The sequence below is a fragment of the Platichthys flesus genome, chromosome 10 (genome assembly GCF_949316205.1).
Source record: "Platichthys flesus chromosome 10, fPlaFle2.1, whole genome shotgun sequence".
In the NCBI taxonomy this organism is placed as follows: Eukaryota; Metazoa; Chordata; class Actinopteri; order Pleuronectiformes; family Pleuronectidae; genus Platichthys; species Platichthys flesus.
In genome coordinates this window covers 26,258,228-26,279,943 of record NC_084954.1, presented here as the reverse complement: position 1 = coordinate 26,279,943, position 21,716 = coordinate 26,258,228, and the positions used below count along the sequence as shown (strand labels likewise).

Sequence of the window (21,716 nt, the reverse complement as noted above, 5' to 3'; positions counted from 1 at the left end):
GCTTTTGGCTGTGGAAATAGAGGCAGAAAAAGAGGAGAGAAAAGACTGATAAGCAAGCAGGTCGTCCAGGTGTTTGGATTTCCGCCTTTTCCTTTCTGCAAATCATAAGTCTGATAATGTCCTGCACTAATGAAGAAACATATAGCAGGTTTATTTACTTAAACCTAAAGTAGGGCTGCTCGATTGATCGAAATTTAATCATGATTACGATTATTGGGTCAAACGGTATCCTACTACTACTATAATCGAGCTGGAACGATTATTTGGCATTTTTTTCGAAAGAGCATGCGCAATTCAGTCCTTTCCCCAAAGCAGCAAATGGAAAAGCAGCAGCACACCATGTCGAGTCTATTTTTTTGCGCTTGACACGAGCGTATCGTGACAGGAAACACACTGAAAAATGATTTTAAACGATATTGATGACATTTTATATGATATAAATGATCAATTATGCATCCCATACTTTGAATTCCCCTTCTGTTTTAATTTTACCAATGACATTATTAAATGTCCCCCTCTGGCCATCCACTACAGCCACACAAGCAGTCATAAAGATAAAAAGAGAGGGGGGGGGGGGGCTACGTATACTCCACATAGGCTTGAGTGGAGAACACGCAATTTACCCTCGACACCCGACATTTAACGGAGCAAACAGTGGAGAAGTTCTTCAACATGGATGACATTAAATTAATAATTGAAGTGGAGAAGTACATTGAGTTGTATGGTCCTCGGAACATGTTGTATAAAGACAACACCAAAAAAGTCAAATGTTGGGATGCTGTTGCTTAATGTTTGAGCAACAAGTAAGTATATGCTTGAATACTACTGGATCAACGGGTGATATTATCAGCGCTGCCCGGCGCTTCAGCGTCCGGGGTGAACAGCCAAGCGCCGGCGCGCTAGGGATTAGCGCGGCGCTTTGGCGTCGACTCAGAGTCCGGTGTGAACTCGGCGTTACTGTTTCTCTCAAAAATGCTGATCGTGTTGATAAGTTCTCCGTATATCCTTAAATTATTTTTACAGTAAGATGGCGCCGAGCAAGGCTGCTGTGTCCCATAGTCTCCCACAGCTTTTTTTCTATCTTGTCGTTATTTATTCTACTGTATTTTATATCATGCACCCCGGTAAAGCGAGCCCTATCATCATATATGATAACAACTTCGGTCCATCGGTTTGACGGTAAAAAACCCTTTTTCACCACCACCGACAACAAAGGAGACTACCCCGACGGTCGCGGGCGAAGGAAACGAGGGTCGCGGGCGAAGGAAGCGAGGGTCGCGGGCGAAGGAAGCGAGGGTCGCGGGCAGGCGTCCTGGTCCATCTGAGGAAACAAGAAAACCGGCCTCCTAAACCAAGCATTCTTCTGGCTAATGTCAAGTCCCTGGACAACAAGCTGGACGAATTTCGTAGCAGGATGGCTTTTCAACGGGACATCAAGTTTTGTAACGTGTTTGTTTTCATGGAGACTTGGCTCGACCCATCGATACCGGACTCCGCCATTGTTCCCGTGGGGGTCTCCATTCACCGCCAGGACCGGACAACAAACTCAGGTAAGAGCAAGGGAGGGGGTGTCTGCTTCATGATGAATAATCTGTGGTGCTCTGATGTGAGGATTATTTCTTCAGGCTGTACTCCGGACCTGGAGCACCTCATGATCAGATGCCGACCCTTATTACATCCCGAGGGAGTTTACATCGGTCATTATAACAGCGGTGTACATTCCGCCACACGCCGACACCAACTAGGCACTGGATGAGTTACATGCGGTGATCGACAGGACGGAGACATCACGGCCCGAGGCTGCGTTTATCGTTGCCAGTGATTTTAACAACGCCAAGATGAGGAAAGTCCTGCCGAGATACTTCCAGCACATCAGCTACCCGACGCACGGCGCGAACACGCTCGACCATGTTTACACGCCCTTCCGGGCTGCGTATAAGGCTCTCCCCCGCCCCCCATTCGGCAAATCAGATCACGTTTCAGTCCTGCTGCTAACTTCCTATAGGCAGAAACTCAAGCGTGACAGACCGGTGACTCGGACCATTCAGCGGTGGAACGATCAGTCAGACTCGGTTCTTCAGGACTGTTTCAGCACAACGGAGTGGTGCGTGTTCCAGGATGATGACATCAACACGTACACGGTCATCTGCTACATCAGCGAATGCATCGATGACGTCGTACTCAGGATTACTGTGCGAACATTTACAAACCAGAAGCCCTGGATAAATGAGAAACTGAGAACCATCACAGACTACAAAGCTAAAACCAGTAGTGCTGATGTAGTGTCTGTATCGCTCCAAGAGGATCTGAACACTTTTTATGCACGCTTTGAGAGTAACTCCCCGGCTGCGGAGATCGAAGAGGCCCAGGAGGACCGCTGCCCCCCCCCCCCCCCCGTCATATCTAGGGCAGACCTGTGGAAATCTCTCAACCGGATGAACACGCGAAAGGCACCTGGACCTGATGGCATCCCTGGCCGAGCTCCCAAGCAGTGTGCAGATAGCTGGCAGAGGTGTTCACAGACATCTTCAACCTGTCACTCTGTAGTCCCTGCATGCTTCAAGAAGACCATCATTGTCCCTGTACCCAAGAAAACTAAAACCCTCTGCCTGAATGACTACCGCCCAGTAGCACTCACTTCCATCATCATGAAGTGCTTTAAGCGGCTGGTCCAACCATTCATCACCTCCTCCCTCTCTGGACCCTCTTCAGTTCGCCTACAGGTCAAATAGGTTGACTGCAGATGCCATCTCCCACCTGGACCAGAGGGACACATGTGAGAATGCTGTTCATCGACTACAGCTCAGCATTCAACACCATCGTGCCCCTGAAGCTAGTCACCAAGCTCAGAGACCTTGGGCTCAACATCGCCCTCCGTGAGTGGATACTGAACTTCCTGACGGGCAGACCACAGGTGGTGCGGATTGGCAGCACCACATCCTCCACCCTGACTCTCAACACCGGTGACCCCCAGGAAGCTCAATATGGACTCCAGGATTCTCTGCTATTTCTACAGGTGCACAATAGAGAGAATCCTGACTGGCTGGATCAAAGCCTGGTGTGGCAACTGCACCACCCTGAACAGTAAGGCTCTACAGAGGGTGGTGAAGTCCGCACAGCACATCACCAGGACGGCGCTACCATCCATAGAGGGCCTCTACACCCAGCGGTGCAGGAAGAAGGGCAGCCAGATTATTAAAGACCCCTTTCACCCCAGCCATAAACATTTTTGCCTGCTGCTGTCTGGCCGACGGTACCGCAGCATCCGGGCCCGCACCACCAGGCTCAGAGACAGTTTCTTCCCCCAGGCCATAAGACTTTTAAACTCCTCTGAACTGCAATAATTCCACCAGACCAGCACCGTGACATATTTGCATATTGCACATAAATGAGCTATTGTTTTATTTTCTTATCAGCTGTTTATATATATATATACACTTTATTTCTATTTTAAATTCTGATATTCGATTTTATACTATTTCTATTTATCTTCTAGGATGTAATAACTTGAGCATTGCTAGAAGAGAGCCTGTGACTCAAGCATTTCACTGCCAGCGACTGCTTAATGTTATTGTTGTGCATTTGATAATAAAAATCTTGAATCTTGTACCATGTCTAAAATGGGTAAGCTTTTACTGTAGTTTAAAAGATGTAGAGGTAATGATGTCTGATCTACGAAGCGGGCCACATGGCTTTCAAAGTACTGCCATACAAGCCAGTAAACAGTCATATCTTCCTTTAGCTTTGGCATATCCTCAAGCTCGGCATCTGTCATTGATTACAAGGCTAAAACACTTGATGCTAAGGTACACAACTGAGGTCATGTCCCTAACATCTTGCTGGCGGCCGCTAACACCTGCTAACATCTATTGGTAGTTGGTAACCTAAATTGTGCTAAAAGCCTATAAGAATATATGGTGAATATCCCTTGTATTTTTATACAAGGGATATTCACCATATAGACCTATATAATAAAATGTGCCAAGTCTACTCTCATTAACCTGTTTTCCTGTGGCAGCAGTTTTCAGGAAACAAAACATAAACATAAAGAAGACTAACTTTAACAGGTGAATAATATTGCCTGTTTTCTGTTTAAAGCTAATTGTGCTGCCCCTCAGTCTATTAAAAAAAACAATATAGCAAGTTCAAGGTCCCCTATCACTTCAGTTCAATATTATATTTAACTGATACATCAGGTAAAAACACATCTATTTGCAATTAATCAAATGTGACCGTCAATTAGAATTAACATTGCTGTACAAACGCAACTTAGGAACAACATAACTATTTCTTAACTCTTATTAATAAACATAGATTGGAAGAAAAAAAACACAAGTCGTTTCCGCTCTGCCTATTTTTTGGAGTATATTTAACGTTTAAGAGTGCAATCGGATTACTTCTACAAGCACTGACCCATTTCTGATAGATTATTTCTGTTCAATTAACACAGAATTCAAAAAAAGATTTTTAACACTAGAAATAAGAAATAATGAAATATTTTACAGACTGAAGGTTGACAAACAGGACAACCAAATAAAACAGATTAAAAAAAGTATAATAAAGAGGTATTATAGTTACAGTGCAAAAAGATGAGAAATTCAAGCTTAATACAAAAACATAGCACCAAACAAAAGAAAAAAGAAAATGCATGCAATTAACTGAGGTATTCAAGTCAAAAAGGGGCTTTCTGATGAACAACAAAAGACATTTAGTGAGGCAAAATTTGTCAGAAAAAAAGAAATGTCTGGTATCCTTATCCCTAGGAATCGACTCAAGCCTTAAAGTATCAAATCTGCTATAGCTTTGGTTGGTATGGGATGTGAGTAACACTGTGTGTGTTGAAATGAATTTGCTGTATTCGTAAAAGATTCTATGCATCTTATACACAAGTATCCAATTTGTAGAAAATGGTGCAGCATATGGTATATTTTATGTCTCATAGGTCTTTCTTTTTAGATCAAAACTGAATATGTTGCTCGATGGAAAGACATTTACAGAGTAAGAATTAATATTTCAATTCCATCCATTCTTGATATCAAAAAACATTAAGCCAAATTTCTAAGATAATGCCAAAAACATCCAATGTTGCTTTCACTCACTTTGAGTTACAGCCATAGAAAATGTATAGAAGTCATCCAGTTGTTAAAAATTAATTTAAAGTACAGCAACTGGGAATGTTGAAATCCCTATTCATTTTTCAATATGAGGGTGAATTTTAGCATCAAAGGCAAGAATATCATTTACGCAATTTTAATCTTTATACATTTTTTTATATATATTCATCGGCTACAAATATGATTTTGGTGTCAGTGTTACCACACAGCTGTAAATATAACAGATCCTAATAAGTGCAAAAATTATAAAAAATACCATTTAGAATACCATTTCAAGACAGATTTCAGACAGAGGTCTCTGTTAGCCATGTCTGCTATTAGCGTTTAAAAACCACTTCTAAACTGCTTGGCACTAGTGCAGAGGCTGAGGAGTTTAGTTATATTTTTATTTTTTCTTACCTACTTTGATTTGCAATTTGATACTAATATTTTACAGTCTAATACTACACAATAAGCATAAGTCTCAACTATCTGACATAAAGGTTAACAAACAAAACTGAGAAATAGATTGTGACCTAACCTTTTTTTTTAAACAATTGACTAAATGTTAATAAAGTACTCATGTGATTACACGAAATAGAGGGAAATAAAGATTGTGTTTGCGCGAAAAAAGAAAACCTAAAATGTAAGAGAGCCACTGTTCTGTCTGTTTTGAGCTCAGTCTGCTTCTTCTGTTGCATCTTCGCACAGTTGTCCTGGCTGTGCCATTGCAGGCTGAATATACAGGGTTTGCATCAGTCTGTGCTGGGAAGTCGATGTTGCATTTTCTTCTGTAGTGTCAATAGCTTAGGTGCTAATACTGAGCGAAGAGAAGGAGCTCAGTTATTGACCTGAGGTTGATTGGCTTTGAGGCTACGCAGAGCTCGTCTTGCCGCTGCTGACTTGGCGATCCGGTAACTGCGGCCAACTCCTTTAAACTTGCCCTTGCCAACTACCTCCACCGTCACCCGCACCTTTCCATCATACGTTCTCTCTGCAGGGCTGCAAACAGAGGGGAGGAAATAACATTTCAGACTGCAGATATAAAGACTTCTGTCATTATCAAGGTACCAAGTGGGAAATAATAAAAGCGCTATAAACATTTTTATAAATCAGTGATATAGTGTTATTGTAGTTTATTGTTCACTTTATGAGTCCACTCTTGTTTCAAAATAGAAATTCTGATAAATAGGTGTTCATTTAGTTAATGACTTATTAGCTAAATATACACTAATATTTTCCATGATTATGAACAAACGTTCAACCTCCTCACATGATCCACTTCTCAGCTCTCCTCTCTGAAACAGTGTAACATTACTTCAGACTACATTCCCAATAGCTTGTTTATCATCATCAGACAACAGTGCAAAAATATTTAATAAAAAACCTTTGTTTCTTTAAATAGTACGGAAGCCCTAAACAGACATATACAGTTTATTTCCTCGTTTTTCCCATCATAACTAGTTAATTTCTCTTGCTATCTCTTGATAACGAGATGATTAATTGTTATCGAGATAACAAACCTTTGTTTTCCAGAGATAATGGGATAAATAACTCATTATCAGGAAACAAGGCCTGACTAAGGCCGACATTGCTTTATTTCTTGCTTTTAGATATAACCTATATACGAGTGTGCTTCATCTGAGAAGACACTTAGACACTTAGCAAGGCTTCGGCCTCATCGGCGGGCGGCACAATCCAACTGACATCCATTTAGTTATGAAACTCATCACTGCGCAGCTACGACTTATTTCCTGATAATGAGTTATTTATCCAATTATCTCGGGAAAACTAAGGTTTGTTATCTCGAGATAACGAGTTAATTATCTTGTTTTCACGAGATAGCTGACATTTTTTCATTATCACGGTAAAACAGAGGAAATATAATGTATGATTCCATGTCTGTTTAGGTTAGCTGTAAAATAGTATCCTTGTGCTGGCTTTTAATATTAAAACTCATTTTGAGTGGTTCTTTTCAATCCTTAGTATTGTATTTATATTCCATTGTCTTGTCTGTCACTTTTGTCTGTCAATAAAACCAAATTGACTTAACTGTGTTCATGGTTCCGACAACGTTGCCTACAATTACCAACTAAGAGACAGTTGATAATTTGCTTAGTATGACTTTGTTCTCTGAACCTAAAATTGATTGTCCTGAATAACAGAGATAATGGCTTCAATTTACTTATATAGCACTTTTCTGTTCTTAAGGACCACAGAAAATGCTTCAAGTTACAGTTGTCATTCCCACACACACATTCAGACAATATATCTATATGCAGCAGGGAGAAGGGTCTCTAACAGTTACTCTAACAGGAACTGTATTCACCTCAACTACAGTAAGACCCAGGCTTTGATTTATTACAAGCTGGTATAAGAGACAGACCTTTATTTATGGTTTCCCCATTGTCTCTCATCTCGCACAATCCCAACATTTGCAATTATCAGCTTTTGACTTTATAAATTCAGTAAGAGAGGCTGTGGCTGAGGGGGTAGAGCAGTTGTCATCCAACCAGATTGTCAGAAGCTCGAGTCCCAGCCCATGCCGAAGTGTGCTTTGGCAAGATAATGAAATGGCCCCTCATAGACGTTGAATGCAATAATTGTAAATTGCTTTGGATAAAAGCCTTAGCTAAATGACATGTTATGTAAAGTATAACTTACATTTTTGCAGCACTAATGCCATCAGAACAACATGGACATGCCATATACACCCTCCTGCTCTCACTTCCCCATTTTAAGTATCTATTATTTTCAGCCATTACTTATTTAGTCATAATTTACAATTGTGTTAAGGTAACAACCATTCCTTTTGCCTTTTCTTCTATTCCAACTATTTACAGACCATGTTTATAAACTCCACTAAACTCACAACGCTCCCATTTTTCTTGAATTGAAGTAAAAGATTGAAGATGTCCTGTATGCAAACATAAGGCTTATTTCTGTCAAGTTTTTTGCTCAAATTTGACAATCTTTATTAGTGTGCACCTCCCCTTTGCCAAGATAATCTGTGCACCTGCCATGTGAGACAGGACAAAATGATGATTATTGCACATGTGCCTTGGACTTGTCAAAATTACATAACATTACATTGCATTAGATAACATGTTATTTATGTGACACTTTTATCCAAAGCGACTTCCAGTGATTCAACTTCTATTAAGGGGCAATTTGTGGCTCTTGCCCGGGGACACTTTGGCATGCAGATCAAACCACCAGCCTTCTGCTTGGAGAGCGACAGCCTCAACCCCCCCAGGCACAACCTCTCCAAAATAAAGGCCACTCCAAAATGTGCAGTTTATCTTGGGGGGAGCTTTGTTAGGCACTGAACTAGTTTCACATAAGGTTCAGAAAACCATTGATTGTAGCCTGTGGATTATTGGTCCACTACTCTTCAAAGTCTATGCAAAGTTGCTGGATATTGACAGGAATTGGAACCGGCTGTCATACACGTCAATCCAAAACATGCTCAATAGAGCTATTTTCAGACATGACCTCTGGGTAAAATCCAGAGGGCAACAGAGTTTGCCCACAGTTTTCCTTTACCAGATGCACAACACAGCACGAGGTTCTCTGCACAAACACTTTCACAACAGCATCAAATCCTCCGCATTATTCAGGTGAGAGGTGGCGCAACCGGGTGCAGCAGGCAGAGGCGGGTAGTTATATATTAACTCTGCTGCTGCGATCACGTGATTTTGTTTACAGCAGCCCGACACTGTGGTCAGCTCTTCCATTTGCAGAGCCAGTGCATGTCTGAAAGCAGCTTCGCTGTCATGTCTGGTGAGTATGCAGGCCATGCAAGAACTGCCAAATTCTCACAAAGAAGAATTTATGGTAGCTTAATGAACATTCAGCTCAGGGGCAATAACTCTGGTGGACATTCGTGCAGTAAGCACAAGAGTGTACACTCCCTCAAAACTTGTGGCATTGTGTTGTATAAAATAATTTCAAATTTTAGAGAGGCCTTTTATTGTGACTACTTCAAGTCACACCTGTGCAATAATCATCTCGTCTTTAATCAGTATCTTGATATGCCTCACCTGCCAGATGGATGGATTTTAGTAGCAAAGGGAAGTGTTCACTTATACAGATTTTAAGACATTTGTGAACGGAATTTGACAGAAATTAGCCTTTTGTGTGCATAGAAAAATCTTAAATCTTTGACACATACAAAATGGGAGTGAAAATAAAAGTGTTTATATTGTTGTTATATTGTCTATCCCAATGAAAAAAAGGTTGCTTCTATTTTGAAACTTCTGAATGACTATTCATTTCATGTAAATGACTCCTTCCCAAATAGACAATGACCAAGAGGCATGTATGGTCTGCCATTTCATATTGGGATTTTGAAACATACAAGTTAACCTTGACCTTTTGTGTACACACACATCACTCAACCTCAGACTCACTGGCATAATGCATTCCCTAACAACTTATCTAAACCTCAACCATCACAACTTAATACCATTCTGTAATCCTTATTATAAACCTAACCTGGACCTTTTAGCTTAAAGCAAGTCTTAACCAAACAGCCCATTAAAAGTGGGTCAGAAACTGAGGACTGGCCAAAAGGTCCTCACTTTCTCAAAATCTCCTCACTCCATAAAGTCTAGACTCAAAATGGTCCTCACAAAGATATCTGCGCGCAAAGACACAAGCGAGCATGCACACGCAAAACTATGCTGGAGTGAAAGGTAAATATTGTTGAGTGTCAGTGCTGATCTACCTGAACTTGGCAGTTTCTGGTTCCATCTCCAGAAGCTCCCTCACAGGAGAGCGTGGCACATTGGCAGAGAATTTCTCTGTAAGATGAGGGGGTGGAGTGTTGAGATAAGAGCCCCATCAAAATAAACATTTTCAACATATCAATCCATCTGTAAATTATAATGTATATCTGCTAGCCACAAATAGTCAGCATGAACTGGTTTTCTGTCAACAATCATGACAGAAAAATAAAAAATATATAATTAATAGGTGTGCTTTCTCTATTCCTCACCTATAAGTGGCCTCATCATAGGATAATACACTTGCCAAACCCTCTCCAATGACATCCTGCTATCCATGTAAATTGCTCCGGCTAACGACTCAAAGATATCCCCCATGGCCTTAGGAACCTCAATGTCCTCCTCCTTCTCCTCGTCTTCCTCAGAGCGTCGTAGCTAGTATGAAAAGAACACAAAGTAGTTAGATGATGTAGACTTAAGTGCTATCCACCCCCCAACACACATACAAACACAAAACCTCTTAGGTTTCTTATCCCCCCTCCGGTTAATAGTTTTAACTTTTGGTTTTCTTACTCATGTTGAGGGTTAAGGACATGAGTTTGTCGCACTTGTTATTACATAGTTTTCAAAGCACTTTTACTTTGAAAAAGGTAGTGGAACAGGTACATGAAGAGGTTTTGTCTGTGACATATTCGAGACATTAAAGCTGTGTTAAAAGATAATTTTCATTGTCTATTTTGCTGTGAACCACACACATCCACTCAACCTAACGCAAACCGTGCACCATTTCCTGTACGAAAACTCAAAATACAAGAAAATGTGTCCGACAAACATTTCTTGCATAAGGCCCCATGTTACTGCATTCTTCATTGGCCGGGAAAAACTAAGTCAGAAGTGAAAGTCAAGTCCTTATCGTTACCATACAATGCAAATTATTGATCCCTCCAGGGGGAAACAGAAGGTAATCTTACAGCTCAATAACCCCCAACCCCCTTCCTATATAATAAAAACATTATAAGATCATCATCAGATTTAGGTGTAGACTTGGTTGAACCTTATTACATCAGATGTATAGGTGATGTGGTCAAACAAAAAATCTCGATATGGGGTTACTGGTTACCTGGTTCAGTACTGACAACTGACTGTTGAGTGGTACCACATTTCTGCAACTTATATCCAACTTCATTTTCTCTAAAGAACAGAAGACGCTTTGCTATGCGGGCAGGAGACATTTTTTTATGGGGGGAAAACCCTAACGATAGCAGCAGAGATTAGTTTTTTAAGTACAGAGCTCTGTTGATCAGCATGCTAGTTGTGCTCTTGGTAAAAACAACTCACCTCAGAATCCATGCCTTGCATCTCATTCTTCTCCAACTGAAACTGCACAAAGTCATCAATGACCTGGAAAAGCTCAGGTGAGATGGCCTTGAAGTACTTGTGGTAGTCGTACTTGACAGCCAGAGAGGCAAAGATGGTGTTGTTAACGAGTGCTGAGCGCAAGTCAGTCAGCACACCAGGTGAGTGCTGCCGTGGGTCTTCATAAAGGTGCTTTGTTATGAGGTAGTCTAAAATTGCATCACCAAGGAACTCAAGCCGCTGGTAACAATCTGAAGAGAAGGAATAAGCGTTTCTTCATTATGACAAAAATTCAGAAGCAAATGCCACTGCAGAATCACAACCATCTGGACTCAAAATAGACATTCTGAAACATATTGAGATTATAAATGTGATCTTCATAAATAATTCCAATGTTTGTAAGAATATATCAACATTTGTGAACCTGTAAAATAAATTGGCATGAGAACGTTTTGGATTTCAAGGATCAAAGATTTGTATATATTTTTTTTCATTTTTATCCTTATTCTGTCGATACAAGTTTGATCTAAAAAAAACTACAAATTGTTATTACAAATTACAAATCATTCTTTTTGCAGCAGAAAGTCGAGGCCTCTGTCTTCTATCTCATAATATTGTACAATTGTGTTATCACATTCTGATTTAAGATTTTGAATTCATATTATTTGTAAAACCTTTTCAGTGCTTCTGTTAATTATTATGGTTAATTGAGTTCAAAGGATTCCGAGGGTCTTTTTTCCCTCTGAGGCTGGGAGTCGATTTGCTCCTCTCTGTACCCAACAACAGACCATAGTTTTTTGGATTGCCTCAACATCTTCCTACTGCACCATCCTTGCCCAAAAGGAAGGGCTGGTCTAATTCCATGAGATCTCCCATCTGCTATAAGTTGGGACTCCAAATCTGAATGGCTCACTGATTCACTTATTTTCAGACATAGGCAGCCCCTAAAACACTGACCTGGTGTGATATAATTTGTCTCTTTAACCCATAAATCCAATTGTTTGAATCCTATTCACTATGGTGAAAAGTAAGAGCAGGAATTTATATTACTGAGTGTTAGCAATGCTTGTTGTTTATTATCTTGTCTGTGCAAAGATCTACAACAAAGGTGTCCTGATACTGTGTGGTGAGTTCTAACCTGTAATGGTGTTGTAATGGTAAGATGCATGGGTAAAGGCTTGCAGGAGGTAAGCCTTATTCTGAAAGGTGTAGTTGATCTTTCTTTCAAAGTTTTCAAAACCAGAAATTAGGTGGTTTAGAGTTTGCTCTGCATCTGGATGGTCCAGCATGCAGCGGGGTGGGATCTTTAACCAGCCATAACACAGGTCAATAGTTGTTGTCAGACAGCTTTGCCCAAGAGCTCCTGTTAGGCGCCCTCTCTCCAATGGTAACACCTGTAGAAAAAAAAAATCTTAATACATCAGTCATGCAGATACTCTGTTATCTTTAAACATGAATAATACAACATTTTAGTAAACAGGCTTGTTCATCATCTCTCAAAAACTGAAATGAAAACATTGACATGACTCATGTCTGTGAAGTACATACAGAGCTGGAGTCAAGATATGGTCATCCTAGCTTAGCATAAAGACATGAAAGAAGGAGCTAACAGCTAACTAATTTATTTAACAGCACCTCTAAGGTTCAGTAGCAACATTTATGGGAGTAATTTGCTCAATTAATTTGCCAGGTGCAGTGACTTCTTTTTCCTCAGGATAGTAAACATGACACCTTAACAAGTACCCTTGCGTCAACTAGGGGTGCAAAAATACTCGTCGACGAATTTACTTGTCGACGAGTCGTTGATTACGTCATAGCGCAGGTTTTTCATGCCGTGCAGCTGAACTAAACGTTGATTTATATAATATTTCTGTCATGTTCCTTCATGCCCCATAATACCGGTAGAAATTACGGTAGATTAAGAAGAACGCAAATGGACCAAATAGAAGAGCACTTGGCAGAAGAGATCCGACAGTATGACCACTTGTATAACCCGTCACTGACTGGCGGATTTGTCCGGATAATTTAAGCATCTCAGTAATTCACAGCTGGAATTTAAGCAGCAGCTGGGACTATTCATTAAGACAGAACAGTGCTGAATGTCATAGCTCACCTTTAGGCCCAATGAGCAGAGGAACATCTGGGCAGCTCTTTCTCCACAACTGGTTAGGTAGCAGCCAAGCAAAGCCTCCACACAGTCAGCAATGCTCTTGTCTGCGATACACTGCTCTGTGTGCAGATCGTAGGAAATTGACTGCTTGCCAAGCTCAACTCCACAGTTCTCCTCCGATGGATTCCAAAAACCCACCACAAAGTCATCCTCGTCTCCGACCTTGCTAGGGTCCAGGTAGCACATGGCATCCCACGAACTGTAGTCAAACTCTTCAGCTAAGGACCCGCTGGATGCCGGCTCAGAGGGTTGGTAAGCTGAGGAGCTTTGGTGGGGCTTCTTGGGGGCCTTCCATTCATATGGAGACTCCACTACGGGTGAGGAAGCCGAGGCCACGGTGGGAGATGGAGGGAAAACACTCAAAGAGATCTTCTTTGCAAATGCACCAGATCCTAGCAACATGTTATCAATGAATTTAATGTGTTCATTGTAGTACTCCAGATCATCTTCCATGTTGCCCTCATTTGGTTCATCCTTCAGCATTACCTCACCGCCGTCATCCACTTCTTCAACTACCTTCTCATTCTCATCATCGTCGTTCTCAGATTGCCCATTGACCAGAAGCTCTTCTTTGGCCTGGATGATTGCGACAAAAAGAAAGGAAAGCAGAGATAGAGTAAAAAGAAAACTATATCCCTGTTTAAAACAACCTTCGTAAAGAAGCAAACACGAGTTGTCTGTCATGTGGTTAACATGATGTCTAAAACTCAACCAGAAGACCACGTTTAAACAAGCCTATTAGGACTCAGAGACAAGCTACTATGTATTTGGTAAATGGATTTGTATTTATATAGCGCTTTTCTAGTCTTGATGACCACTCAAAGCGCTTTTACAGTACAGTTTCACATTCACCCATTCACACACACATTCATACAGTGCATCTACTTGCAGCACTTTTGTTATTCTATGGTAATTATTGTTACAAAAAGAAACAAAAATCCCAGTAAGAAAAACCTTTATTTCTTTTACTCATATTTGTGTGCAGCTCTTGAACAAGGAGAACTTCAATATTAAAGTCTCTGGATTGTTATAAATGGACCAACAAAAATTAAGTCTGTGCTTGTAGCAGGGTCTTTTATGGAGCATTTTAATGTAACACTAGAGATAACGAGTATCAGGTCAGTTCGAGACATTTTATTGCATCTGTGGGCTAATGGCTGCAAGACTTAAAACATGATGTGTTGCCAGACAAGGTAGAACTCTGCCCTCTGTTACAGTACAGTTTTACATTCACACACACATTCATACAGTGCATCTATTTGTAGTACTTTGTTGTTCTCTTAAAGGGATAGTTAACCATGTATAAAAATGTCATTTTCACTAACCACAATGCCATTTAAGGGATGGATGAAGTGTTTGAGTTCCAGGGATGAACAGCATTGCAACCAAATCCAATTGATGTTTTTTGGGGACCACTTCTTGAAATATAAAAAAAAAAAAGATACTCTCTCTCTCTATATATATATATATATTTTACACCATGTTTTTGGTCTAAATACTGTTGGGCTAAAGAGTGTGTGAGGACTAAAAACATGGTGTAAATGACGCCGTTCCGAGTAGATTTGAATGTCAAGGCTTACGCACACTTGGATGACACCACAGGAGCAGTAGGTAGGCATTTTATGTTTTGTTTTCAGTTTGAATAAGTGGTCCCCTAGTTACTTCAATTGTATTGGATTTTGATGCGACACTGTATACCCCTGAAACTCCAAAAGTGTTTTGTGGACTCAAACGATTCACCCGTCCCTCCATCGGCATAGTGGTGAGTAGATAATGAGTATATTTTCATTCATCAGTGAACTATCTCTTTAAAACCTACCCTTATGCATACCAATTATTAATTAGAAATCTGTACTTATTCTCCAAGAAACATTTACTTATTATGCAAATGTCCAATCCCAGAAACATTTACTTATTCTGTAAATGTACAATCCCAGCTCCTATACATGTAGACACACAGCAGAGAGAAAAGGAGATGAACAAAGTGAATACAGAAGTTCAGTAAGAAAAAAGCATTCAGCAGCAAGTTTACATACCTCTAAATCCTGTTTGTCAATGATGCATTTATCTTGGTTGACCACGTAGCCAGGAGGGAGCCAATTTACAGGGGGGTCAAAGATGGACACCACCATCCTGCTTGGGAGCCCCTTCTTCCTCCCCAGACGATACAGGTTACAGTTGCTCACCTGGATAACAGACAGACGGTAGTACCCATTTAACATCTTTACACACCATCATTAGTAACACAATGCTCCTATACTATATCTACACGGTGTTTCAGGCATTTTCCATTACCCATCTCACATCTTTCAGAACAGATATGCTTCTATTTAACATTATTCCAACCGTCAAGCTCTTGTAACAGCTTCAAGTATATCTTCTTCCTTTTGCAGATTGAATTACAGTGATTGTGCGTTGGATACTGATTCGCCGTGAAAGTGTTCTGACTGATTGCAACAGTGCAGTGAAACTTCTGTTGTTGCTCTGCTAAAATGCTGCTACTCATCCTGCAGACATATTCTCTGCAGATTCTCCATATTTTCTCCGGAAAAAAGGTGCATGTGTGAACTTAAACGTCTGAGAGGCTCCGGATTATCTGCAGACTTTCTCCTACTGGACTCCTATAAAGTCTACAGAAAGTCAGGAGAATTTGATGTATCCCCCGCTGTGTTCACCACGAGTGAGTGGGGGGTTAAATCACACTTCTTACATGCGAGAGAGACAAAAAATGAAACGAACAAAGAAAAGACAGACCCGTGACCCATGAAGATATTGAGAGTTTGTGGTGATAAGAGAAAGAAAATCGCGCGATCTCCGCAGCTGAGTTAATACATCACTTCCTGCATCTGCCTGCTGCACCCGGAGGCTCTACCTCTTGCCCTAATAATGCAGAGGTAATGTTGCTGTTGTGAACGCAGGGCACCTCCAGCTGCGTTGCACATACCGGAAAGGCAAACTCTGGGTAAACACTGGACCAAATTCTCTGAATTTTACCCGCAGGCCATGTCTGAAACAGCTGTAGCATTAAGAAAGGTGCTTTAATATTTTACGTTGAATAATAGTAAACTCAGATCTCTTTCTGAATAGTAACTGTGAATAGGGTTGAGCTAGAGGACGATGTCCGTCGAAGATGGCTGACACTTAAGGCCGATGTATGCTTCTCCGTTTTGACAGACACGGACAGATAGGGCCGTCTTCTTTACCGTGGAACGCCCTCTCCGAATAGCTTTTCGTGCAGCTCAGATTTTTCTAACTACACGCCGGCAGGGCGGAGAGCCAACGGATAGCCCTTGGCTGTGATTGGTCCGCTAACGCCAGCATTTCGGGACGACATCATTTCCGGGGGGTACCGCTGCGCTAAGACACGATAACATCAGCATTATGACCCGCTGGGTGTCACTTTATTTCAGCAAAAACTGTTGCGTCATCAACAGCCTTTTTCTGTTAGTTGTCATCGTTCACTGTGTGTGAGGAGCCGGGGGGACGTAAATAAACCAGCGTGGACTTCTTCTATATACCTCATGAGGTAGGCTTCTCTAAGCTTCCGTTGTGCCAACTACTGCGCTGAATTGTTTTCGGAACAAAAAGGCTCATAGAACTATAAATCAAAAAGTGTCCTTCCGCAACGGACTAGGAGAAGCATACAGAGGCCTTTAGGGGTGCAGCCTGCCCCAAAGAAAGGGACAGAGCCGGCTATATTTCCTGAGGAGGCTCGTCCTTTAACATCCGCAGGAAAGTCCTGCTTTTACGCTGTGGTGTGAGGGGAGGCAGCATGAAGAAGAGAGATGCTACAATTAGACCGGACGGACTGGTGAGGATGCCCAGTGATGGGCAAAGGGCTGTCATCCCTATCATCAGTGGCAGAAGGTATGACCTTTAACAAACTGTTGCACCCCCTGCACAGTACACTGACAGACTGCTGTCTCAGCCCTGCTTGACGGACAGACTGAGGTGGTCTTTTATCCCCCAGGACATGACTGTACAACTCCATAATGTATAGCGAAAAGAGAGTGAGTAATTAAATGCTTTAATCGGGCTACTGGGCTGCCAGACTGTCTCCTTTACAGCCTTTTTATCTTCGTTTGATTTGATAATTTGTAAATCTCTTTAATTTTAATTTTATTCTAGCGCTCCTTTCACTTTAAAAAAAAGATACTTACATCTGCTGTACCATCATTTACAGTCTGTTAATCGAATGCATTACTTTGTATAGTTTCAGTTTTTAATCATTAAATCTGTATGTATATATTTGGTATCAGTACTCAGGCTCAGTTACTTGTGTTACCGTACTCTACTTCTATCACCTAAAATGTTCAATCATCTATACTTACTCATCTGTATTGTCAATATCCCCATAAGCACATACTTCTTAATAGTGACAGCTTTTTATTAATTCTGGTGGCTTGACTTTCATCTCCCCAGAGATTAGCTCTTGTGTTTGACTGTTTTGTGTGTTACGTGATGCCTAAATTTCCCTCTGGCTCAATAAGGTATATATCTGTCTATCTATGTATATGTTATGTTCCAAGCACATGTTACAATCATGTACATGATATTTGCATACACATATATATATATATATATATTTATAAGTTATGTAAAAGTAAGTAGAATTCTGAATAACAATTATTATTATGATCATAAATCATAATGATCATTATATTAAGTAATTATAACGGTCTGCTGTTATTACTGGAGTTCCAAGCAAATGTTTTTTACTTGATTATACTTATAATAACTGGTCTGACGATAGACATCTGGAAAATTGTGAACACACAAACATAGAAATGCCATAAGACAAAGCCGACCATCCTTTATGAAAGGAAAGGAGACAACGCTGCCAAGCAATTCTTTGCCTGGCCTTTAAGTATAATGTCCATTGAAAACCAGGAGAAGTCAATGTGAGAACACAGCAGAGGATCCCCTGCTGGTTTCACCAAGAAAGTGGGGGGATTGATGAGGCTTCTAATGTAAAATGGCACAGAGCACCGAAGATTTTGTCCATATCTTGCCCATACCCCGTGACATGTTCTATCGGTGTCAAGGAGTTGTGTTCGGGAATGGAGATTTGGACTTTCCGACTGCACTCTCTCTCCAAGTACATTAGGTTGTGAATGAATAACTCCATCCCCACTTATGAGTTCTGTTGTTATCCCAACAGTAAACCCTGGGTTACAAGCGACCTGAAAGCTTTAATTAATGACAAGAAGAGGGCTTTAGGTCAGCGGACTGAGCAGAACTCAAGCAGGTACAATGCAAATTAAAACAGTCTTAAGGGGATCAAGGACTTGTATAGCTGGAAACTGGAGGATAAAGAGATCCCTGGCTTCAACAGAAAACATTCCCCTCACCTGCACTGAGGGGAATATGAAAAACAAGTTAAACCATTTTTTCAATGGGTATGACTCGGGTTCTTGCCCACCCGGTGCAGCCCCCTTACTGTTCCTCCAGGTAGCGACTTCAGGACACTCTCCCCCTGACCTTCTGGTTAGAGGACAACCGCTCTACCCCATCAGCCACAGCCCCCCCAATGTGTACTTCCTGAGAAGTCACGGGTCCTTCAATATCTGCAACAAGATGCTCCAGATGTTCTACGAGTCTGTTGTTTGAAGCAACAAATCCTTTTTGTGGTGTGTTGGGTCGCCAGCATCAAACCAAAGAACAATAACAGACTAAATAAACTCATCAGGAAGGCAAACTCGGTTGTCACCCTGGAGAATGTTGCTGAGTAGAGAATGCTGGCATAATTTTGCGGGCAATCATGGAGAATGCTGCTCACCTCCTTAATTAAACAGCGGAGTAACTTAAGAACCACTTCAGCAACAGACTTATTCAATCCCGCTGTTAAAAGAAACAATACAGGAAATCGTTCCTGCCTGGTGCTATCAGGATATATAATCTGTCTGCCAGATCTGTGGTCACTGAACTTGAATTAACTAAATCCTTCTACCTCTTATAACCTGTACTAAACACTGCTCATCTGCTCTTTCTACTTCTTATCTTCTGCACTAAACGCTCCAAAATAATTGAATACATCTACTATATCATATGCAATACATGATATAATGCACAATATTGACATTATATCCATGTATGATTGTGTGTACAGTAGGGCAAAAAAGCAGTTAGTCTACCAATTGTGCAGGTTCTCCCACTTAAAACGATGAGAGATGCCTGTAATTTTCATCATAGGTACACTTCAACTATGACAGACAGAATGGGGGAAAAAAATCCAGGAAATCACATTGTAGGATCTTTAATGAATTAATTGGTAAACTCCTCGGTAAAATATGTATTTGGTCACCTATAAACAAGCTAGATTTCTGGCTCTCACAGACCTGTAACTTCTTATTTACGAGGCTCCTCTTCACTCCACTCGTTACCTGTATTAATAGCACATGTTTGAACTCGTTATCAGTATAAAAGACACCTGTCCACAACCTCAAACAGTCACACTCCAAACTCCACTATGGCCAAGACCAAAGAGCTGTCAAAGGACACCAGAAACAAAATTGTAGACCTGCACCAGGCAGGGAAGACTGAATCTGCAATAGGTAAGCAGCTTGGTATGAAGAAACCAACTGTGGGAGCAATTATTAAAAATTGGAAGAAATACAAGACCACTGATAATCTCCCTCGATCTGGGGCTCCACGCAAGATCTCACCCGGTGGGGTCAAATGATCAAAAGAACGGTGAACAAAAATCCCAGAACCACACGGGGGGACCTAGTGAATGACCTGCCGAGAGTTGGGACCAAAGTAACAAAGGCTACCATCAGTAACACACTACGCTGCCAGGGACTCAAATCCTGCAGTGCCAGCGTTAGGGTTAGTGTCCACCTGCTTAAGCCAGTACATGTCCAGGCCCGTCTGAAGTTTGCTAGAGAGCATTTGGATGATCCAGAAGAGGATTGGGAGAATGTCATATAGTCAGATGACACCAAAATATAGCATTTTTTGGTAAAAACTCAACTCGTCGTGTTTGGGGGAGAAAGAATGCAGAGTTGCATCCAAAGAACACCGTACCTATTGTGAAGCATTGGGTTGGAAACATCATGCTTTGGGGCTGTTTTTCTGTAAGGCGACCAGGACGACTGATCCGTGTAAAGGAAAGAATGAATGGGGCCATGTATCGTGATATTTTGATCCCAAACACAATGCCCGGGCAACGAAGGAATGGGTTCGTAAGAAGCATTTCAAGGTCCTGGAGTGGCCTAGCCAGTCTCAGAATCTCAACCCCATAGAAAATCTGTGGAAGGAGTTGAGAGTCTGTGTTGCCCAGCGACAGCCCCAAAACATTACTGCTCTAGAGGAGATCTGATGGAGGAATGGGCCAAAATACCAGCAACAGTGTGTGAAAAGCTTGTGAAGACTTACAGAAAACGTTTGACCTCTGTCATTGCCTACAAAGTATTGAGATGAACTTTTGTTATTGACCAAATACTTATTTTCCACCACAATTTGCAATTTTTTCTCTTCTCATTTTGTCTCTCATAGTTGAGGTATCCCTATAATAAAATTACAGGCCTCTCATCTTTTTAAGTGGGAGAACTTGCACAATTGGTGGCTGACTAAATACTTTTTTGCCCCACTATATGTAATGCCCCTTGTGTATTCAATTGTTTTTTTTGTATTTTTACTAGTGCTGTCAAACGATTAAAATATTTAATCGTGATTAATCGCATTTATGTCATAGTTAACTCAAAATTAATCACGATTAATCGCAAATGTTTATCTATTCTTAATGTCCCTTCATTAATTGATGAATGGGATTTTAATTCTCTATCAACATGGAAAGTGTATTGGCTTGCTTTATGCAAATGTTTTATTTTATTGAAAAACAACATTGCCAAACAGGGCGATACAAAATAAAAAATTATAAAGTGCACATTTCAGGTAAACCAGGACTCAGCCTTTAGTGCAGTTAAACCATGGCTTAATATTTTATTTTTTTCAAGTTTGCTGTGAACATAGCAGTCAGGCCTCTCAAACAGACAAGCAACAAAATAACAAACAAACAAAATACATAGGCAAGTGTTGGCCTACTTTGAAACAAATTAAACACAGAACTGTGTAGGGCTATTTGAGTCCTCCCCATATTTGTGGAAAATGTATGAAATAAGAAGTACCCTATTTTGAAATAAATAAAAACATATAGCTGCAGCCTAGTAGCTTAAAAATATATATTTTAGTTGGCGAAATATTAAAACAAAAACAAAAAAAAGCGAGAGCAGGTCAGGCTGGAGGCGAACACAGATACTGTGTCTCCCTGAGCGAGTGCGCAGGGGCTGGGGGCAGGGCTATGGTGCGCTATCTGGAACCACACACACACACAGAAATACACACACTCGCTCCTTGTACTTCATGACG

General features: G+C 40.9%; 1 protein-coding gene across 3 annotated transcripts in view; it reads right to left on the bottom strand.

Annotated features, from left to right (window-relative positions):
* Nucleotides 1-4,339: 4,339 nt before the first annotated feature.
* The window catches only part of dicer1 (dicer 1, ribonuclease type III), a 52,011-nt gene continuing 34,634 nt past the window's right edge, over nucleotides 4,340-21,716 (bottom strand). For all 3 annotated transcript variants that reach the window (XM_062397823.1, XM_062397822.1, XM_062397824.1), the window contains exons 22-28: nucleotides 15,383-15,532; nucleotides 13,290-13,922; nucleotides 12,315-12,570; nucleotides 11,159-11,427; nucleotides 10,093-10,255; nucleotides 9,823-9,898; nucleotides 4,340-6,095 (exon numbers count right to left, since the gene is read on the bottom strand). In XM_062397823.1, coding sequence (XP_062253807.1) covers nucleotides 5,933-6,095; nucleotides 9,823-9,898; nucleotides 10,093-10,255; nucleotides 11,159-11,427; nucleotides 12,315-12,570; nucleotides 13,290-13,922; nucleotides 15,383-15,532 — 1,710 coding nt within the window. In that variant the 3' untranslated portion in view covers nucleotides 4,340-5,932. The remainder of the gene's footprint in view (nucleotides 6,096-9,822; nucleotides 9,899-10,092; nucleotides 10,256-11,158; nucleotides 11,428-12,314; nucleotides 12,571-13,289; nucleotides 13,923-15,382; nucleotides 15,533-21,716) is intronic.